The 20530-nt window shown below is 52.3% G+C and overlaps 3 protein-coding genes across 7 annotated transcripts; 2 read left to right on the top strand and 1 right to left on the bottom strand.

Annotated features, from left to right (window-relative positions):
* The first annotated feature begins 63 nt into the window (after positions 1-63).
* On the top strand, positions 64-7558 carry PPT2 (palmitoyl-protein thioesterase 2). The gene is made up of 9 exons (XM_042938353.1): positions 64-132; positions 1063-1256; positions 1509-1662; positions 2124-2219; positions 2308-2415; positions 3175-3258; positions 3378-3462; positions 6529-6583; positions 6757-7558. The coding sequence occupies exons 1-9, from the start codon at positions 123-125 to the stop codon at positions 6898-6900; spliced, it is 930 nt and encodes a 309-aa protein (XP_042794287.1). The 5' UTR covers positions 64-122; the 3' UTR covers positions 6901-7558.
* Positions 3446-11260, top strand: EGFL8 (EGF like domain multiple 8). 4 transcript variants are annotated; one of them, XM_042938358.1, is made up of 10 exons: positions 3446-3462; positions 6529-6583; positions 9069-9195; positions 9407-9529; positions 9632-9741; positions 9840-9935; positions 10043-10213; positions 10287-10366; positions 10449-10602; positions 10870-11260. In XM_042938358.1, exons 3-10 carry the CDS (start codon positions 9095-9097, stop codon positions 10953-10955), a joined length of 921 nt encoding a protein of 306 aa, XP_042794292.1. In that variant the 5' UTR covers positions 3446-3462; positions 6529-6583; positions 9069-9094; the 3' UTR covers positions 10956-11260. The 4 variants fall into 4 exon arrangements, with proteins under 4 accessions (XP_042794292.1, XP_042794290.1, XP_042794291.1 ...); XM_042938356.1 differs by lacking the exons at positions 3446-3462; positions 6529-6583 and adding an exon at positions 7653-8620; XM_042938357.1 differs by lacking the exons at positions 3446-3462; positions 6529-6583 and adding an exon at positions 7653-8614.
* Positions 11182-20383, bottom strand: AGPAT1 (1-acylglycerol-3-phosphate O-acyltransferase 1). 2 transcript variants are annotated; one of them, XM_042938360.1, is made up of 7 exons: positions 20054-20383; positions 14186-14394; positions 13835-13968; positions 13366-13541; positions 13134-13229; positions 12936-13008; positions 11182-12421 (listed from the first exon to the last, which is right to left on the bottom strand). In XM_042938360.1, the coding sequence occupies exons 2-7, from the start codon at positions 14383-14385 to the stop codon at positions 12237-12239; spliced, it is 864 nt and encodes a 287-aa protein (XP_042794294.1). In that variant the 5' UTR covers positions 14386-14394; positions 20054-20383; the 3' UTR covers positions 11182-12236. The 2 variants fall into 2 exon arrangements, with proteins under 2 accessions (XP_042794294.1, XP_042794295.1); XM_042938361.1 differs by lacking the exon at positions 20054-20383 and adding an exon at positions 18236-18501.
* Between the last annotated feature and the right edge of the window lie 147 nt (positions 20384-20530).

The following is a 20530-nucleotide window of genomic DNA, read 5'->3' on the forward strand; positions in this document are numbered from 1 at the left end:
GTCGTGTACCAGGAGTGGAGTAGAGTAGGCCAGGAGAAACTGGGCCAGGCTGCACTTTTAGCTCGAGGGGCCTCGAGGACTCTTCGCGTCTCTGGAGACAAGGGCACTACACGCACTTCATAATGAAGAGTTGTAAGACGCTGACCTGGGGCCTGCCGGCGGGCGGGTGGGGATGGGGAGGGGTCCGCTTGGGCTGGCTTCAGCCCTGATCCGGTGGCATGAGACGAAATGCGGAGGACTGCCTTTCCGCAGCGCCCTCCCACCTCCCGCGGGGGCAGGGGAACTTCACGTTCCGCAGCGGAGCCGGACGCCCGAATTGGGAAGTGGGGCGAATCGAGACCAGGAATTCGGACCCTGGTGTCGCAAGTGCCTGGCAGGGCCAGAACTGGCCTTCTCACGATTCCCAGGATTTGTTTGATGCTTCTTCCTCTCCCCACCAGTCTAAAATGGATCGCTCTGTCTTTTTCCTCCCCCGCTCGCGGAGTGCAGTGGAATGTTCCATTGCCCCTCCAGTCCTGGGCCTGCGTTACAGGGGACGCGGGCACGGTTGCCAGGGAAAGCCCCGGACGTGACGGCGAAGCGCGACCCCTAGCAGCCTCCCCTCTCCCATCCGTCATTCCCCTGCGCGAGCTCTCTTCACACCCTTCCCCTCCCCCCACCTTGCGGGTTCCAGTCTAGGGAGAAGTAAACAGCTGGCGGAGCCAGGCTCACGGACCTAGGCCAGGTGGGAGCTTGCATTCTCCAGAAGCCTGCGCTGCTGCTCGGGGGTCTTTCTTGCAAAACCCAGGGTCGTGCATGGCTGGGATGATGCATTAAGAAGATCCTCGGCCTAGGGACCGAGTCCCCGTAGAGTTGGGGGCGGGGCTTCGGGTGCGCGTCCGTGCGTCAATGTGTAGGGGTGTGTGTTTCCCCACAACCTTGAAGTAAGTTAAAAGTAGGCTGTTTTGTGACCTGAACCTAGTGTGAGCACCGGCGGGGAGGGGGCTCTTGATGCCAGGCGTCTGCTTCGAGGGGAGGGTGTGTTGTCATCTCTCTCACAGGCCCTCATCGCCCCCTTCTCAGGCGGGAGCATGCTGGGGCTCAGGGGGCTGCGGCTGCCCCCGGCGGGGATCCTGCTCCTGTTGCCGTTCCTGCCGCTGCTGCTGCTGCCCGCAGCCCCCGCGCCCCATCGCGCTCCCTACAAGCCGGTCATCGTGGTGCACGGGCTCTTTGACAGCTCGTACAGCTTCCGCCACCTGCTGGAATATATCAACGAGGTCTGGTAGGGGACACCCTGTTGTGGGGCGTTGGAGGCGTCTGTAGTGGCTGGGGAAAGAGAATGGGGAACCGAAAGTTGCCATTCTGGGCCTGCTCAGTTCCTGGAGGAGCTGGTGCTGGCGTTGGGAGATCGGGGGATGAGATCCCTGGTTCTAGCAGGGCACAATTAGGCATGTGGACACTGCCCAGGGGGGCGGTGTGGAGGGGCTCCACAGTCCATCCCCTGTTGCAGCATTGCCCCCTTCCCACAGACACACCCCGGGACTGTGGTGACAGTGCTCGATCTCTTCGATGGGAGAGAGAGCTTGCGACCCTTGTGGGAACAGGTGCAAGGGTTCGGAGAGGCTGTGGCCCCCATCATGGCAAAGGCCCCTCAAGGGGTGCATCTCATCTGCTACTCGCAGGGTAGGCGCCCTCCCCCTCCCAACTCCTAAGCCCTCTCTGAGGCTTGATCTTTATCTGAGGGACACATTCTAGTGTCCCCTTTTCTGAACCACATTCTTCCAGCCCTGGTACCTGAGCCCTACTTTTCTGACTTCCTTCAGCACTTGGGTCTTATCTCTGTGTCCTGAGTGGGAGGGAGGCTCCCTGCACTGCTGTCCCCTTTTGCCATTACCCATGGTTCTTGGAAATAAGGGATAATGGGGAAGTAAAAAACACCCTACAGTTAGAGTCAGAAGACCCAGAATCTAATCTGGCTCTGTCACTTACATGATGTATATAGCCTTTTGCCACAGGGTGTGCCTGTTTTCTCTGGGCCTCAGTCTCCTTATGTATATTGTGGTGGGTGGAGGGGGGTGCCTAGTGGAGAGGCTGTTGGCCTGGCTGTCCCTGAGTCCCTGTCCAATGTGGTGTTCTGCCTTCAGGGGGCCTGGTGTGCCGGGCGCTGCTCTCTGTCATGGATGAGCACAATGTGGATTCTTTCATCTCTCTCTCCTCTCCACAAATGGGACAGTATGGAGGTGAGCGGATATCGTGAGGTCAAAGGGGGCCCCGAGTTTTGAGGACACAAAGGTTTGGGGCCACTTGATACTGCTGTTCTCTTGCCAGATACAGACTATTTGAAGTGGCTCTTCCCTACCTCTATGAGGTCTAACCTCTATCGGATCTGCTATAGCCCCTGGGGCCAGGAATTCTCCATCTGCAACTACTGGCACGGTGAGTAGGGGATGCCAAACGGGACTCCATGAGAGGGCGCCCTGGAGGGTAGGGCCGGCTGCTCCCACCCGTACCATAACCAACAGCAGTGATGATGAAGATAACTTCATGTAATGAGCACTTACTGTGTGAACAGTCGCTGTTCAGAATGCTTTATGTGTGTTACCTTATCACCTCAGAGTATAGTCTGGTGCAGAGATCACAAGCCAGATAGTACATATTTTTGGTTTTGCAGGCCATATGGTCTCTGTCGCAAATACAATTCTGCCACAGTAGTTTGAAAGCAACCATACACCATATGTAAATGCATGTATCTGTGTTCCAAAAAACTTTATTTATACAGGTAAGCAGTGGGCTGGGTTTGGCCCATGGTCCATAGTTTGCAAACACCTAGTGTAGTTTTTAAGACCATGGATGCTGGGTCCAGACTACTTGTGTTTGAAGCTTGACCCTGTCGGGTGACTGTGGACAAGTTACTTAACCTTACTGTGGCTGTTTTCCTTATCTGTAAAATAATAATCTAGTATCTACCCAATAGGTGCTTGTGAAGATTGAATAAATTAACAAATGTAATGTACTTTGAACAGTATCTGACATAGTAAGTGCTGGACAAAGGTGTTTGGTATCGTGTTTACAATTATTATTATTGTTGATACTATTCACGTTACCTGCTATTGTAGTCTCCTGGTTGTTTTTTCAGACTCTGGTCTTGTTTCTTTTCCCTGCTTCTCTATCTTTCTAACTGCTGTTTGTACCTAGACCCCCACCACGATGACTTGTACCTCAACGCCAGCAGCTTTCTGGCCCTGATCAATGGGGAAAGAGATCATCCCAATGCCACTGGTGAGACTCCAGGCTCCTGTCTGGGTCCCGTTTTCTGCTTCTCCAACCCCCTGTGTTTCCCTCTCCAACCTGGCCTGACCCCTGTGACTGACTCAGGCTCTTTTCTTCCCACCCTTTAGCATGGAGGAAGAACTTTCTTCGTGTGGGCCGCCTGGTGCTGATTGGGGGCCCTGATGATGGTGTTATTACCCCCTGGCAGTCCAGGTAATATGGGACTGTGTGGCCCAAAGATTGGCTAAGGATACCCCTTAGCCCCCAGCAATTAATCTCCTGCCTGAAACTGGCCTGTACCTCCCACTGGTCAGCTAATGCTCCCATCCTCCATATATCCTGTCACTCAACAACAAAACCTGGGAGTCATTCCTCAATGCCTTGTATCTAGCCCGTCAGACTCTACTTCCTCTCCATCCCTAAACCCCTGCTTTGTAAAAACTTTTTTTTTTTTTTAATTTTTTTTTAACGTTTATTTATTTTTGAGACAGAGTGAGACAGAGCATGAACGGGGGAGGGGCAGAGAGAGAGGGAGACACAGAATCAGAAGCAGGCTCCAGGCTCTGAGCCATCAGCCCAGAGCCCGACGCGGGGCTCGAACTCACAGACCGTGAGATCGTGACCTGGGCCGAAGTCGGACGTCTAACCGACTGAGCCACCCAGGCGCCCCTGTAAAAACTTTTAACTTTGAAATAATTACAGATTCATAGGAAGTTGCAAAGATAGTTTAGAGAGGTCCTACATAGGTATCTTTTGCCCGGTTCCCCCAGTGATTGCATCCTATGTAACTACAGCACAGTATCAAAACCAGGAAATCGCCATTGGTAGGATGTGTGTGTATAATTCCATGCCACGTTTCCTTCTACCTCTTTTATATACCTGGACTTTTGTAATAGCCTCCAGCCTTATCTCCTCCATCCGATTTCTCAGGAAAATCTATGGCTCCATTGTGCTATGTGTGGGCCTCTGCTGCAATTCATCATGAGTGATCTGAAGTGTCACCTAAGCTCCTTTAGTCATTCAACAAATATTTATTGAGCACTGTATATATGCCCAGGCCCTGTTCTGGGCCATTGGGATGCAGCGGTAAATGAAAGAGAAGTCCCCACTCTTACGTAGTTTAATTTCTAGTGTGGGAGACAGAAAAATAGATGCAAATATGTATGTCAGGTGGTGATGAGACAGGCAGGGGAAGGGATTAGAGGGTGACTGGACCCTATGTCAGATAGTGGCTAGATAAGTCCTGGAAGACTTGTCATGGGAGTAGAAACTTAAGGAAGTGAGGGAAGGAGCTGTGCAACAATCTGGGGGTGGGGGGGAAAACGACTCAGGGAAAAGGAGTGGCACCTACAGAGGTCCTGGGGCTGGTGTGAGGAATAGGGTCGCCAGTGTGGCTAGAGCCCAGGAAGCTGGGAAGAGGGTGGGAGAGGAGATGAAAGAGGTAGCAGGGAGCCAGTAATATTGGCCCTTTGTAGGGCAAAGTAAGGCCCTTGTTTTTTATTTTTGTTTTTTCCTAAAATATACAGAACATAAAATTTACCATTTTAAGTGTGCAGTGCAGCGGCAATGAAGCACATTGGCATTCTTGTGTAACCATCACCACCATCCATATTCAGAACTTTTTTTTTCTTCCCAAACTGAAACTCCATAGCCATTAAACAAGAACTCCCCATCCCTGCCTCCCCCCAGCTCCTGGCAACCATGGCCCTTGATTTTTTAATCTGAGTGAGATGAAAAAGGCATTGGAGGGTTTTAAGTGAAGGAGTCATGTTCCTTATAATAGCAAGGGTTGGGATTTATTCTATCTCATTTTACATCTATGACCCTCTGAAGATTGTAATAGCTCACAGTTATATAGCACCTTTTATGTCCCAAGGCACAATTCTAAGTACTTTTCAAATAAATCTCCTTTAATCCTCCTTTGACATATAAGGAGACAGGGTTCATGGTAATTACTATTATCCTTGTTTAACATGTAGGGAAACTTAGGTGCGAGGAGCTTAAATAACTTGTCTCCATTCATAGAGTTAGTAACTGGTGAAGTCAGGCTATCTAACTTAACCAGGGTGTTTCACTTCCTCTCTGAAAAGGAAGTATTCTTAAATAGGACAAAGAGGATAAGTAATATGCTCAACCACATACATTTGGGAGTGTGTGGCAGAGCTGGAGTTCACATCCAGGTCTGTGTGCCCCTACTGCTCTCCTATACCTGATGAAATCCAGCCCCTCCATGTGGCCTTCAGGCCTCCAACCCAGCTCCCCCATGTGCCCAACTGGGCCTCACCTCTGTACCTTTGCTCCTGCTCTTCCGTTTGCTGGGGGATCAGCCTTCCCTAGTGGAGAGTACCTCACTGGGAAGGCTTTGTTGGTGCTCTAAAACCAGCGGGGTGGTCTTTTTTTGTTCCCATTGTCCCTTGGACTTAGCACTATTAACGTTTGTTGTTCATGGTCAGTGCCCACTCACTGCCCATGCCAATTAAATATTACTTTTCAAAATTTTAAGACCTTTTTATTTTGAAATAACTTCATACTTAATGAGTTGCTTAAGTATTACAAAACAATTGTGTGTACTCTTCACCTAGATTTTCTAAAGGTTACCATTTTGCCATGTTTATGTCCTCATTCTTTCTTCCCTCTAAATATGTATATGGGGGTATAGGTGTGTTTGTGAACCATTTGAGAGTAGGTTGTAGACATGATGTCTCTTTACTCCTAAAACTTCAGTGTGTCAGTGTCTGTTTTGTGTATACAGGACTTGTCTTTACATATCCACAATATAATTATCAAAGTCAGGAAGTTAACATCAATAAGATACTCTATAGACCTTATTCAAATATTTTCCAGTTGTCCTCATAGGGGGAAAAAAAAATGTAGTCCAAGATCTAACCTGGGATCATGTGTTGCATTTACTTGTCCGTGTCTCTTTAGTCTCTCTTTTTTTTTTTTTTTTTTTTTTTTCTGGGGTATTTCCTCTGTCTTCGTCCATTACACTGATATTTTTGAACTATTTTGTAGAATGTCCCTTAGTTTGGGTTTGTTGGCTGTTTCCTCATGATTAGATTCAGGTTTGCATTTTTGATGGGACTCTGTAGAAGCAATGCTGTAGCCTCTGTGTCACCTTGTGAGGTACATGATATCCACTTGAATATTTTGGGTGTCTTCCTTGCTGCCTATCTCCCAATAGGCCATGAGTTCCTGAGGTCCCTCCCCTAGCCTACCTTGATTTTCTCCCGCTCTCCTGATAACCTCCTCCCCTGCCCACCCTCAATCTCTTTGTAGCTTCTTTGGTTTCTATGATGCAAATGAGACGGTCTTGGAGATGGAGGAGCAACTGGTGAGCCCCCTGGGATGACTTCCCCTTTCTTCTGGCACAGCCCCACCTCAGTCTGTAGCCCTCCCTGCCACTGACCCCTTGAGCTGAAGGGTTCACCCTGTGGGGAGGGGACCTGGGACACCAGGAGGAGCTCACTTTGTTTCTCCTTTTATGACTCTTTGCCCACCTTGAAGGTTTATCTGCGGGATTCTTTTGGGTTGAAGACTCTCTTGGCTCGGGGAGCCATAGTGAGGTGTCCGATGGCTGGGATCTCCCATACGGCCTGGCACTCCAACCGTACCCTTTATGAGACCTGCATTGAACCTTGGCTCTCCTGAGGATGTCCTCAGGGATCCCTCAGGAACTTCCCAGCCCAGAGACCAAGCGGTGGCCTTGGAAAGCAGATGTGAGCTCCGGTGTGCCTGCAACCACCCCATTGCTCCCACACTGCCCCCACCAACCAGGGCTCCCAGGACTCCTTTCCTGTGCTCCTCTGTAGATGACAAATCCTGGTCTCCCCCAACCTCATGTTTGGGGTTTGCTCCACGCTCTCTCACTCTCCCGAGGCCGGGAAGAGAGAAACCAGGTTTTTATCTCGTGGCTGCTCCTGCTGCTGTGGCTGCTCTGTCTCTGGCTGTATAGGAGAACCCAGCCCCTGCCCACTACAGGGGTCTCCTTCTAGGCCACTCAGGACATTTTTAGCTCCTGTTCTCCCCATGTTCCCTTTTTCTCAGCCCTCCCAACTCCCAGGAAGGACTACCCATGAGAGTGGGGTTCTGAGGCTCCCCTATGGGGACAGTTCCGTTCTTGAAATGTCAGTGTTGGGGAATATCTATGGCCTGTGAGGCCCATCTCAGGTTTGGGGATCCCCCAGTCCCTCTGTTCAGTGTTGGGGTACCCCCTGGGAGCCTAGTGTCTTTGAGGCCCCAGCCCCTTTTAGCTACCATTGAATGGGTGTTAACCCTGTATTTATGGAAATAAAAGTCCATTTCCTCAGTGTGGTTTGGCTCCTTTCCAGGTGAGGGGGACCTGGCTCCCCAAGGAGGGTGGGGATGGAGAGCCTGAGGTCTGGGTGCCCGGATGCCTGGTGTGGGGTGGGACCCCCTTGGTGTTTCCGCTCTCTAAATGCCCATTCTGTGTGGGTTCCTGATTCTCTGTGGGTTCTTTCCTGCAGAGGACAATTCTCTTCCTGTTCCAGCCTAAGCCTGGGGGGCTGAGCCCAGGGCTTCAGTGGTTTGTGCCCTAGCCTCATGGGTGGAATGCGTCTGCCACCCCCAGGCTAGACGAGGGGGCTAAGGGTCAGGGTGGGCATTTGTTGCACCCCTTTTCGACCTTTGTAGGCCTGAGTTGGGTGAGGGGCTGGACAATGAGCCTCCTCTTCCTTAAAAGAAGGAATTTTGGTGGAGACAATAGGGCCCTGTCTGCTCTGGTATGGGGGGCGGTGGCTGACTCAACTCTGCCCCCCACCCCCAGGCCCTAACAAATGTCATCATCAAATGGGGGCAATTTCCCCTTAGTGCCATGGGCTTCCCACCCCCCCCCCCCCCCCTTGTCCCTTTGTGACGATTTGCCCTCCTTTCTTTCCTCATTGAATCTTGCCTCTTCTCCCATGACCTGACCCTGCTTTTCTCTGCCAGCTCTCTCTCCCTGTTCCTCAGTTCTCCCCGAGTCTGTGTTGGGTTGAGGGGTGTGTCAAGAGCCAGGGGTACTGGTGGTGTTACAGAGCTGGTAGCCTCTGCTGATCTGGGGAGTCCAGAAATAAGGGGGTTCGTAGAGTTTGGAATTTACTTCTAGGGGGCCCTTTGCTGGGGTGGTGGTGAAGGTAGTGGGACTTAGACCCATGGAGCTGATCAAGCAGGAGCTGTGAAGGAGGCTTGTGGGAGGGGGCAGGGATGGGAGGATTCTGTCTGGCCCAGCCCCTCCTCTCCTTTCCAGCCTGCCCAACCCGCCCACCAGTCTGAGCTGCTGTTGCTGAGGCTGGTCTGCTGGAAGTCTCCGGGAGAGAGGGAAAGACAGGTGGGGAGACAGTGTCAACGGGGAATGAGCCTTAGTGTGAGTGTGAGTTGGGGAGTGTGGTAGGAGTGAGGGTGTGGGTATGTGGGGTAGTAGGAATGTGTTTAAGGTGCAGTTTCCAGGTGCATGGGTTTGTGTGCAGGGTGTGAGGGGGTGTAATGGTGAATATCTGAGACTTTGAAGGTAGAAAAATTAAGATAGAAGAGGGTTTGTTACAGATAGGAAGGTTATGGGCAGAGTGTGTGTGTAGAGAAGATGGAGGGAGTGTGTTGGGGTGTGCAATTGCATGCATGCTTGGACCATGCTGTGCTGGATGAAGGGGTCGTGTTAAATGTACACGCAGGTGTAGACAATCCTGGTGGCTAGTGCAAATGTGTACAAGTGAACGTACTAACTCCCTTAGAGGGCACTAGCAGACTGCTTTTGGAGGGGCTGGAGCTGGAAAAGTTATGGGAGACGGGAATGGCCTCCATTAACCTCTTCTTGCCTGCAGCCTGCAGTTTGGAGTCAAGGAGAATCATGGGGTCCAGGGATGAACCGTGCAGTCTCTTAGGCGGACTCTCCTTCCTCCTGCTACTGATGTCAGTCCAGGGGGCCAAGGGTGGATCCCTCAAAGAGAGGTGATGACAGGGGGGCAGGTCCAGGGGTGAGGTCTTCAGAAAACCTGCTGGGGGTGGGGCGTCAACAGGTGGCAAAACCATGAAGTTTAGAATGGGGGTGAGGTGGTCACCTCCAGGGAGGGCAGGGCCTCAATGGAGACTTAAGGGAAATGGGACTCCTGACCGCTCCCAGGTCACTGAATGTGTCTTACCTTCTCTGGCATGGGTGCAGCCAGGGGGTCTGCTCCAAGCAGATGCTCGTGGTCCCCCTCCATTACAACGAGTCCTACAGCCAACCAGTGTATAAGCCCTACCTGACCATGTGTGATGGAAGACGCATCTGCAGCACCTACAGGTGAGGGATAGGGAGGCTGGACTCTGGAGTCTTTCAAGAAGAAATTCAAGAACCCAGACCAAAACCCATAAACCAATGTTCAGAGCCGGGTCTATGTTCCAGGACCACATACCGTGTGGCGTGGAGGGAGGTGAGGAGGGAGGTGCCGCAGACCCACGTCGTGTGCTGCCAGGGCTGGAAGAAGCGGCATCCAGGGGCCCTCACCTGTGATGGTGAGACTGGGTCTTCCCAGGCCTGGGGTCAGGGTGCCCCGCAGGGCTGGGGAGGCAGGCAGTGGGTCTGGTTTTGAACCACCCTTCTGTGCCCACAGCCATTTGTGCCAAGCCGTGTCAGAACCGAGGCGTCTGCGTTAGGCCAGAGCAGTGCGAGTGCGCCCCAGGCTGGGGTGGGAAGCACTGTCATGTGGGTGAGTCACCTCGCCCTGCACCCCCATACAGTGGCACCAGGACCTCATACCTTTGGGGTGCCAGCTCGCCCCCACCCTTCAGCCCCCATCTTCTCTCCCATAACTAGACGTGGATGAATGTAGGACTGGTGTTGCCCTCTGCTCGCACCGTTGCCTCAATACCGCAGGCAGCTTCACTTGTGGCTGTCCTCAAGGCCTGGTGCTGGGTCTGGACAGGCGCACCTGCACAGAGGGCGCCCTGGAGCCCCCAACTGGTGCCAACATCCTCAGTGTGGCAGGTGAGTGGGAGCATGGGTGGCAATGAGGGCCTGCACTCAACTGGGCAGTGGGTCACGCCCTCTTTTGTCCCAGTTCGGGAAGCAGAACAAGATGAGCGTGCCCTGAGACAGGAGATTTGGGAGCTTCAAGGGCGCCTGGAGCGGCTGGAGCAGGTGAATGTTGGTGCCTGGGTCCAACCCCTCTTGGCAGGGTGTGCTCCACCCCCAACACTCTGAAGCGTCCCTTCCTTTGTAGTGGGCAGGTCAGGCCGGGGCCTGGGTCCGAGCCATGCTGCCCATGCCACCTGAAGAGCTACACCCGGAACAGGTGGCAGAGCTATGGGGCCGTGGCGACAGGATCGAGTCTCTCAGCGACCAAGTGCTGCTGCTGGAGGAGAGGCTAGGTGCCTGTAAGTCCTCATGCCCTTCTCTGCTTGAATCCCCATCCCCAATAGCTGCCCCCAGCTCTCCTGGACACCCTTCCCTGGTTCACTTTTCTCTTTTCCCCAAACCCTTCCCCAACACTCAGTCTCTGCATACTCCTCAGATACCCATATTTCACCCCTTCTTCTGGTACCCTGTCCCCAGTCCACTTATTGTTGGGTGAGAGTGTCTCCAGTGCCCTGGCAGCCCCAGAAGTCCACAGCCAATGTGTCTGCCTCCTTGTCATTCACCAGGCTCCTGTGAGGACAACAGCCTGGGCCCGGGCCTCAATCTCAATCGGCGGCCAATAAGGAACCCCTCCAGAGCCCCTGCCCCCTAATTTATACAGAAACTGGCCCCACTAATCCTCTGGGATTGGCCAGCTGGGGAAGCGAAGATAAGGTTATCTGCCACTAAGGAGCAATGAGTGATGGAAACTTACGAGAGCTGAAGGAAGGGGAAAAGATGGGTGCCTTGGGCCCACCCCTGAGTCTTCTGGCTGGGGGAGGTGGCCTAGGCGAGAACCACTTCAATGCCTTAACAAATGCAGCCAGAAAGTGCCCAGATCTCTCTCTCTCTCTCAATCTTTATTCTCGGGTTTCTTGCTGTTATCCAGATAATTAATAAAAACCACACAAAACTGGGTCCCACCCTCTCTTTTTGCTCCCAGCCCACCTTCCCAGTTGTGGGCACAGGTCTGGGGTGGGAGGCAGGAGTGGCTAATGCCACAGGGAGGAAATGAAAACTGGCTCAGAGAGGGGAAGCCTCAAAAGAAAGAGAAATAAATTAAAAGCCCTCCCATCCCCTCCAGCCAGGGTTCAGTTCCTTTCCCCAACTTCCCAGGGAGCAGAAGTGAGTGCAGCACCTAATGTCTGCCTCTTCCCCTTGTGTCTGGTTAGAATGGTACAGCCGGGCTGCAGGGGACTGGGTTGGGGCCAGGACCACTGAAGAACTGTACCACAGGGATGGGGGGAAGCAGAAATGTGGAGACCAAACTGGCATCTAGGAGTATGCTCACCCCTGGGCACCTGGGTATGGGCAGGATGAAACCTCTGAGTGAGAAGAGTCCAGCCTCCACTGATAGGAGGCTCCATGGGAGGGAGGGTGAGGGTGCTGAGGAGTGTTCCCAGGATAAGCCAGGAATGTTCCAGGCATTGCTTCCAGCCACAGTGTGAGGAGTCCTCACAAACGGATAAGTCCACTGAATCCATGGACTTGTGGTAGGGTATTGTTCCATAGAATGGATGAGTCCACTGGCCAATGTGGGGTGGAGAGGGAGAGAAGATCACAAAAGAAGAGGGTCCCCTGGGGAAAGGATGGTGTGCTCCCACCCTTGTGTAGGTGAGCCACTGGAGATGAGGGGGAGGCAACTGTCCCAAAGACAAGATGGCACAGGAGGTGGGTGGGGGTCAGAGTGGAGACTGCACCGAGGCAAGAGAGTCCATGGGGGAACTGGGAAGGGGCAAGGAGCGGTGCTATATCCACATTCACTTCAGAAATTGAAGATTCCAAAGAGGAGAACAGTGGGGAGAGGAGAAACAAGGAAGTGGGCTTGGCCCTGCTTCAGGGCCCACTGGGTTGGTAGGTGTGGGAGGAACATGGGGGTAGATGGGAAGGGAGCTCAGAGCCGGGCGTCGCCCACCCCTCCAGGCTTCTTCAGACAGTCACCACCGCCCCGGCCATCAGTGGAGATTTCCCGGAAAACGGTGAGCATGGAGTGCCGGACTCTGTCAGCCAGAGCTGGGACGTCATCTGGTGTCAGCCCTTCTGTGGGCACTGGGGGCAGCACCCGTACCTGACATCGCCCTGGGAGGGGGTGAGCACCATCATGGGCTGTCTACCTAGGCCTTTGCTCACAGGCAGGGCCCAGTTCCTGAGCTCTCCCGCTACTCCCTCCCCAACCTTTCAGTTCTCTTCCCCCTACCCTGGACAATTGCCCCTCTGCTTGCCAGCTGGTATCTGTTTTAAGGCCCTCTTGCACAAAGCCTTCCCAGTCCGGACACCTCCTTAGCACCCTTCCAGCCCCCATCATCTAGGATTAGCTTTCACTGCCAAGTGTTACTACAGCTTTGCACACACAGGTCTTATCTTTCCCTCTGGGCAGTAATGGCCCCTGTTGGAGGGATCAAGTGTTACCCATGTAGCAGGGTATGGTGGGCGCTTAATAAATATTTATTAGTTGATGTGGGGTCACTGGATGATCCTTTGGACATCTCAGTTCGGACACTGACCAATCCTCCTGTCTCATGGGGATGTCTACCCTCTCTCTCCCATGGCCTTTCTAGCCACCCCCAGCCCCAGATCTACTCAGAGCCCTCACCCGAAGTGAAGCGACGCTCCTTCTTGCAATAGAAGTCTTGATAGGAGGACATGACTATGGGGACAATGGGAACCTGGGGAAAGGGAAAAGCAAACAGCCCACAGTTCCCTTCCAAGGCCCCCATGACAAACATCTGCCAAGAAAGAAAAGAATGGTGGAAGCTGGGGGCTCAGTAGCAGAGGGGGAAATAGTAATTACCTGGGCCTGTACTGCAAGGTGGAAGGCGCCACGTTTGAAGGGCAGCATGGAGCCATTGTGGTTTCTCGTGCCCTCTGGAAAAACCCAGACCCGCACCTGGGGAAGACAGAGGTCAAGAAGACATACACAGAGGGGTCCGAAAACGGTCATGAGGCTGTAATGGACCTTTGAGGGCCGCTGGCCCTGCTCTACTCCCCAGTGTTGCCACCCCCCTTTGCCACAGGGGACTCACGTCCTGGGTGAGCAGGGTCTGGGCAACTTCAGACATGACACTGATGGCATCCCCAGTGCGCTTCCGGTCGATGAAGATGACTCCTGCCAGCCAGCAGGCCAGTCCAGCAGAGCCAGCCCACAGCAGCTCACGCTTGGCAATGGGCACACAGCGGCCTGGCAGTACCTCCATCATCCCTAAGGCAAAGGTCGGGGGTGGGAGTGAAGATCAGGGTAGAGGTAAAGTGTCATGGGAAACAGGCCATCTCCCACATTCTTAAGGACGGAGATAGGGGAGAGGGGGCGGGAAGCCCTGAGGAGGATGGGGTGATTAAGTACATATTAGCCTACTTATGAGGGTAAGAAGGACTGGGGGAAAGGGAAAGGGAGCAATGTCCAGACGAAGGGGAGTTGTGGACCCCTAGCGGAAGAGATTCTGGGGAAGGGGGAAGGGCATAACTGGGGGAGGTATGCCCTACGAGGGGTCTCACCAAGCAGGTCGAGTGAGCTCTGGTGGTTGGAGACCACGACGTAGGGCTGTGAGGGAGGGAAGTGGTGGGCCCCACGCACCTCCACCCGGATCCCATACAGGTATTTGATGTGGAGCAGCATCAGACGCAAGATCCTGTGGGGTCACGGCAAGGGGTTCCAGCAGGACCCACTGATGTCCATCAGCACACCTCACCCACCCCCCGCCACTGCCTTTCTGGGCATCTGCAGTTCTCTCTCCTTCCTTGTCCCTGGGCTCTCTCCATCTTCCTTACACATCCCACAACCTCCCCACCCACTGCTCACTTCGGACTCTTAGGTTCTCTCATCACCCAAAACCCCTTGGCCCTCACTTCATGTTCTCAACGTTGCGTCCTCGCACAGCACACACAGGGATGGCGAGCACCGCCAGGAAGAGGATCCAGCCATTGTAGAAGGCCATCTTGAAGAAGTATTTGGCACTGGGGCTGCAGAACCACAGGGTGGGCAGCAGGAAGAGCAGCAGCAGGAAGAGCAGCAGCAGCACAGGCCATACCCCCGGCCACAACTCCATTCTGGCCACCTGCAGGGGACCGGCAAGAGACAGTGGGCCTCGTTCCTGGAGGGGAGTGGGATGGGCAAGGCACAGAAGGCACGGTTTGGGGAGCTAGGAGGACAAGGGCCAGAGACACAGGATGGGGTCAGGGCTCCCATCAAAACCTGCCCAGACAGCCTCTCTAGGATGGGGGCGGTGGGAACAGGAGCTCGGGACTGCTCACCCAGCCCTCTCTCAGAAGCCTCCAGAAATATTCACAAAGACAAGAGACATGACACATGAACACCCACAACTCACAGACGTGTGATAATAGGACAACAATAACAATAACAAACACTTGTAGCTGGTAAGGGTCTTAGGATGGTCTATACCTGTCTAATACAGTAGCCACCAGCCACATATGGCTACCGAGCACTGGAAATGTGGCCTAGTTTGAACTGAATTGTGCTGGAAGTGTAAAATATGTATCAGATTTCAGACTTTGAATGAAAAACAGAATGTAAAATATCCCATTAATAATCTTTTGTATTGATTACATTTTGAAATCAACCTTTCTGGATACTGAATTCAATAGAATATATTATTAAAATTAATTCCACCTTGTTACTTTTTACGTTTTGATGTATCTTCCAGAAAATTAAAAATTACACCGTGGCTTTTATTATATATCTGTTGGATTAGGGTTGATCTATAGACTATGTTAAACCTTAAATATGAACCACATAATTTACATTTTTCGGAGATAGGCCCAGAGAGGTTAAAGAACTTACCTGTGGTGATATGGCTCCTAAGAGGCACTTCCTAGTTGAAACCTAAGTGGCTTGTGTTCCTAACCACAGTTATGCTGCGGCCAGTATGTATGCACACAGGTGGACACACAGCAGACAGCAAATACAGTGAAAGGCACAAAACACCCACAGACATTCTCAAGGGCAGACTGGCAAGAATAAAGGCTCTGTCACTAACAAAAACACAAACACACAGTCATACGAAGACTGACCCACTGACACACACATGCAAACTTACAATCACACCCAGTAACAGATAAAGGAAAGTAAATGCATAACTAGAAAAATCCCTCTCCACCAAGGTGTCCAACCTCCCTCCCCTTCCTGTTTCCAGATAAACCCATGGACATACCAGGAGTTGCTGCCTCTATCAATCCTGCCTCCGCAGGCAGGCAAACAAACCCTTACTCCTCCTTCTTTCCCTTCCAGCAACACCGGAGGCGACCTGGTCAGGCAGGTATATAATATGTTAAGGCCTGACCAAATGAAAGAAAGAGGGGAGAGAGTAAAAGCGACTCACACCATCTGCCCTGGGAGAGGAAAGAGTTGAGGAGGAAGAGGTGCAGGCACACAGAACCTGCCTTTTAGGTTCTTCCTCCTTCCTCCACTCTGTCCTACTGCTGGGGGCAGGGTCACAAGTCACAAAAAGGTGTTCAGGCAAATACCTGTCACTTTCAGCAAGGCTACAGTCACTGTCTTCTAATGACAGGAAGGACTATGTTCAAAGGTAAAGGCCATTGCCAACCAGTGAAGGTTCAGAAGCAATAGAGGAAACAGGAGACTCTGCCAACTCTAAAGCTATAGGCTTGATTTGCTCTATCCCACTGCCCTTGTAAGTCTGGACCAGCATTTCTCTCCCCTGGACTATTTGCGACAGGTTCCTAACTCTGCTCCTCCAATTCGTCATCCACATGGCAACCACAGAGATTTTTCTGTAACACAAATCTGAGCATTTCTCCGTCTTCTAAAAGGCCCTTTCGACAAGTTGACTTCTGCTTACATCTTTGGCCACATGCCCACAAGAGTCCTTTTTGCTCCAGATTGATTTACTTCAGTTCTTCAGACACACCATGATCTTTCATGCTTCTGTGCTGTGAACAGGCTGGTCCCTTTGGCTGGAATGCCCTTCTGTCTTTCACTTGCCTGACCCAGCTCAGCATCACACTTTGGAAGTCTTCTTGAACCTCTCCTGGCCTGAGTTTTCATTACACTTTTATCTTGATCACTGGTTCTCAAAGTGTAGAAATACATATTCTTGGACCTCACCCCAGATCTCCTGAATCAAATTCTGGGCCTTAGGCCCAAGAATAGGTATTTTAACTCCCCCAAGTGAGGGACAGCCCTCCAAGTGAGTCTGATGTGCACAGCAGTTTGAGAACCACTGATCTTGACACCACAGTGTAAGTAACTGCTCATTTTTGTTTCCTTCCCCAGTCTGTAAGCAGCCTGAGGGCAGGAACTCTGTCATTTCCCCAATACCCAGGACAGAAGGAGGAGATAGTGCTCAATAAACATGCTGAACAGATTATAAGGCTGTATACACAGCCTGTCATAGTTAATGACAGAGCCAATTATGAATCAGATAGCTACACTCTTGAGGACTATTAACTATGAAAAGAAAAGTCATCAAGAAAGCAATGAACACAACAAAAAGCCTAACGGTAACCTACTCTGAATATACACATACACTATATGGTCACACTGAGGGAGGAACAACAATCAAGATGGTACATCCCATCTCACACAAAAGAGAAACATACAGAATGGGGATTAACATGCCACCAGGGAAAGATGCTGCTGTCATCAAATACATGCCAACAGTGCAAAAAGAGTGAGGGACAGATAATGTGCACAGCAGGGTTGACCTGAGGCATGCACTGAGCTCCATGAACACAGACTGTACACAGCCACGAAAGAGATAATGTATGTGAAAAGACATAGACCAGGAAGGTCAGCAAGGTAAGGCATATGGGAATGGTTCTCTGGGGACATGGAGGCCCAGTTACCTTTCTCTCTAGTACGTGACATTAAGTGACCCTCTCCGGAGCAGAAATGTCGAAAGATTTATAAGCACTGTGAAGTGCCATATGGGTTAATGGGCATATGACTCACAAAATATACTGTCAATAAAATTATTAAATAAATAGAATGTGTAACCAGAAGCACACATGCTGCGGTCATGTCACATCAGCATATCATGCGAAGGAGCATGCGTATGTGCGGTGTAAACCGTGACTGGGAAAACATGCAGCAAACAGGCCAATCCGATCACATCATGAGTGTGCACTAGTGAACTAAACCACAGGATACCACACATGAAGACTTGCATACGACAGGATCATGGACATAACATACGAACCAAAATAAGGAAGGTATAACCTTTACACGCAAAAAGTAAACACGCAAAAGCATAAAATGTGCAAGAAACATGAAACCACATAATAGATGCAATATATAAAAACTCACACATTTGAACAATGTCAAGACTGGACATGAGATATGGACATAAGATATGAGAATGGGCAATTCTGATGGAAAATAACACATCATCTCTCCACAGTCCATGGATAGCATAGGGAGAAGCTAGCCGCACATAAGCCATTAAACATGTCAAAGGCACACAGATTCAGTGTAGAAAACATGGCCCCCCACAAAGCATCTGTGTGTCAGTAAGGATCTAGCCCAGTGTGGATGGCCACTGAGAAAGGTCCTGTGCCTAGATGGAAACAGAGGTGTCTGAGGGCATTCCTAGGAAGCAAATTCTGCTGGGGGAAGGAGGGCAATAAACCGCCTTCTCCCGGCCACAACCCCCCAAGAGTCATGTGGGGCCAAAGGGCAGGAAAAGGAATTGGGGAAGGTGTCGGGAATTCCCTCTTCAGGGCCCTGTCCACACCCCCATCCCAAATTCGCAGGGTCTCCGCCGTGTCTCTTCCATCCTTCCTCCCTCTCAGGGCCCCTCTCCTTTCCCCAGCAACCCTCTCCCCAGTCCGCCTCCCAGACCCAATCTCTCCCCCATCCCCTCCTCCAAGTCCCTCTCGGCACCCTCCTCCCGCCTCCTCCCATCCCATTCCCGCCCCCACCTCAGTGGGGTGGGGGGCCCGGGGGGCTGGCCCCCTCCCCAGCCAGGCTGCGGCAGCGGTGGTGGCGGGTGGCTGTCTCTGCCTCGGTCGGGGTGTCGGTGCCAAGGGGGCGACAGGATTTGGGGGTGTCCTAGCCCCGGCCGATGGAGGGGAGGTGAGAGTGGGAGGCTGGGCCCATTGCGGTAGGAATGGTGGGGGGGTTGTCCCCCCAGCTCCCTCCCTCCCTCCCTTCCTGCTGTCTCTCTGAGGGCTGGGGCTGCTGTTGCCGCTATCCCCCCCCTACCCCTCCCCAACGCCTGCCGGTTTCCGGGGCTGGCCAGGAAGTAGAGGGCGGTGATGGGCGGCCTGTTTTGCCAATCGACTCCCAGGGACCCACGCATCTTTTCGCCGCATCGACCAGTGGGCTCTCGGTAGCTCCGCCCCGCGAGCGCTCCGCTGGGCTCTGCCTCCGCCTCTGGCCTTCTCTGGCTCCAGCTGCATCCTTTTTTCCTCCAATTCCCTTTCAGCACACACGGCTTGTGTGTCCCTTGGTGCTGTATTCCTTCCTTTGCCCATTCATTCTTCATCAGGTCTCCTCTTCCTGGAAATTTCACTGGGTTTCTTCCTTTCTCCTTAACTCCCTTATCCGCTGTTTATTCCCTCCAACTCTTCTCCAAAAACCTCTTTCCTGTCCCCCGTTCATTTCCAGGTAGTTTCAAGCACCTACTAAATGCCAAGCACTGAGTTCTTCACCTGTCTTCTCTCAAGGGCCCCATCTCACCTCACCTGGCCCTCCAGCTCTCTACCGGTTCTCTTTGACCTTTGCTCTCCCCACCCCTTCCCGCATTTGCTCCCAGCATCCCGGCTCCCTCTTCCAGACGCCTCTCTGGTCTTTAAAGAGAAGGGATACTTACTTTCAGGCCCTCTCCCTGCCTCTGTCCTCCCATGCTCTTTATTTAACCTCAGTACTTTTTCTTTTCTAGTTCCTTCCTATCAGTCTCCCTAGTCACTGAGGCGGTGTGAGACAGCCTCCCTCCCCAACACAGAGTCTGGGTGCATCTTTTCTTCCAATGAAAACTGGGCATTAGGGTTGCTTTTTAAAAAAAAATGAGAATGCTAGATTACTCTGGGATGAGCATGCCTCCTTAATTTTGTAGCCATGTATCTGTTCCCTCTCCAGCCCTCGATCTCCTCTTTCCCATACTTCCACATTCCTTTACCAGGATCATCCATCACTCCTCTCTTTGTTTCCACCTCTCAGTAACTTTTTTCCTGAACCTTGACAGGCCTCCGGTACTTTAACCTCCCCCGCCCTCCTCTAGGGAACTCCCAACTTCTCACCAAGCCTCACTTGAGTCACGTGGGACCTTTTATCTGGGTGTTGCTGTACTGCCCTCAGCCTGTGTCTGTCCCCGCTGCCAGACACACCTTCGCCCTGCTTGAATTTACTCTCCCTGAGGTAGACGATGCAAAGAACACTGGGAGTGGGAAGGCTGTTACCTAGTTCTGCTCCTTGGGCCACAGTGAGGGTCACTGACTGTAGAAAAGACCCAAACTCGTACAATATGCCCAAGCTCTGAAGCACCTTGCCCAAGTCCCAGGGGTCCAACCCTGGAGGAAGACCCCAGTTCTGCGGGATACATTATAGGACGGAAGGGGCGGGCCTAACCTCATTCCGCCTCGGGTCGCCCGAAAAGGGGCGTGCCTTGCCCCCTCGGTACCCACTCACAAAGAGGGTTTAAAACCTGCTTTTAAGGTTTAAAACGGAGTCGAGGTTAACTCTGTCATACTGTGTCACATTAAAAAGGTGTGGGCCTTTAGTTCTGTTCTGCAAATCACCTAAGGAGGAGCGGGCTGAGTCCTCCAGCCGAGGGAGATGGGTTAACACCAGCTCCGCAGATATGTGTTCGCACAATCCAAACGTCGAGCTGATCCCAGTTCTGCTCCCTTCTTCACTAAAAGGGAGGGGCGAAGCCAAGTTCTGCTCTCTACGTCACCGAAGGAGGCCGGAGCCATTTTGAACCCTGAGACCCTAGTACTTGCTCTCTTGCCGAGCTCTTCGCCGTCTTTTCCGATCTCGGCCAATCAGAGGTGAAAGGAACGGCCCAATCAGCCTGGAGAGACCACAGCCGGAGGCCCCGGATGAGGCCGAGCCAAAGTCTTTGAACCTCAAACCCCGCCAATCGTAGAGCAGTCACCATGGCGACAAGATAGAGGTGAAGGGGTGGGACCAGAGAAGGCTTAACCTTCACAGGATTGGCCCACCTCTTCCCGCCGCCTGCAGCTCATGCGCACTTTCCTTAACCACCATTTTCT

Source organism: Panthera leo, chromosome B2 (genome assembly GCF_018350215.1).
Source record: "Panthera leo isolate Ple1 chromosome B2, P.leo_Ple1_pat1.1, whole genome shotgun sequence".
Lineage (NCBI taxonomy): Eukaryota > Metazoa > Chordata > Mammalia > Carnivora > Felidae > Panthera > Panthera leo.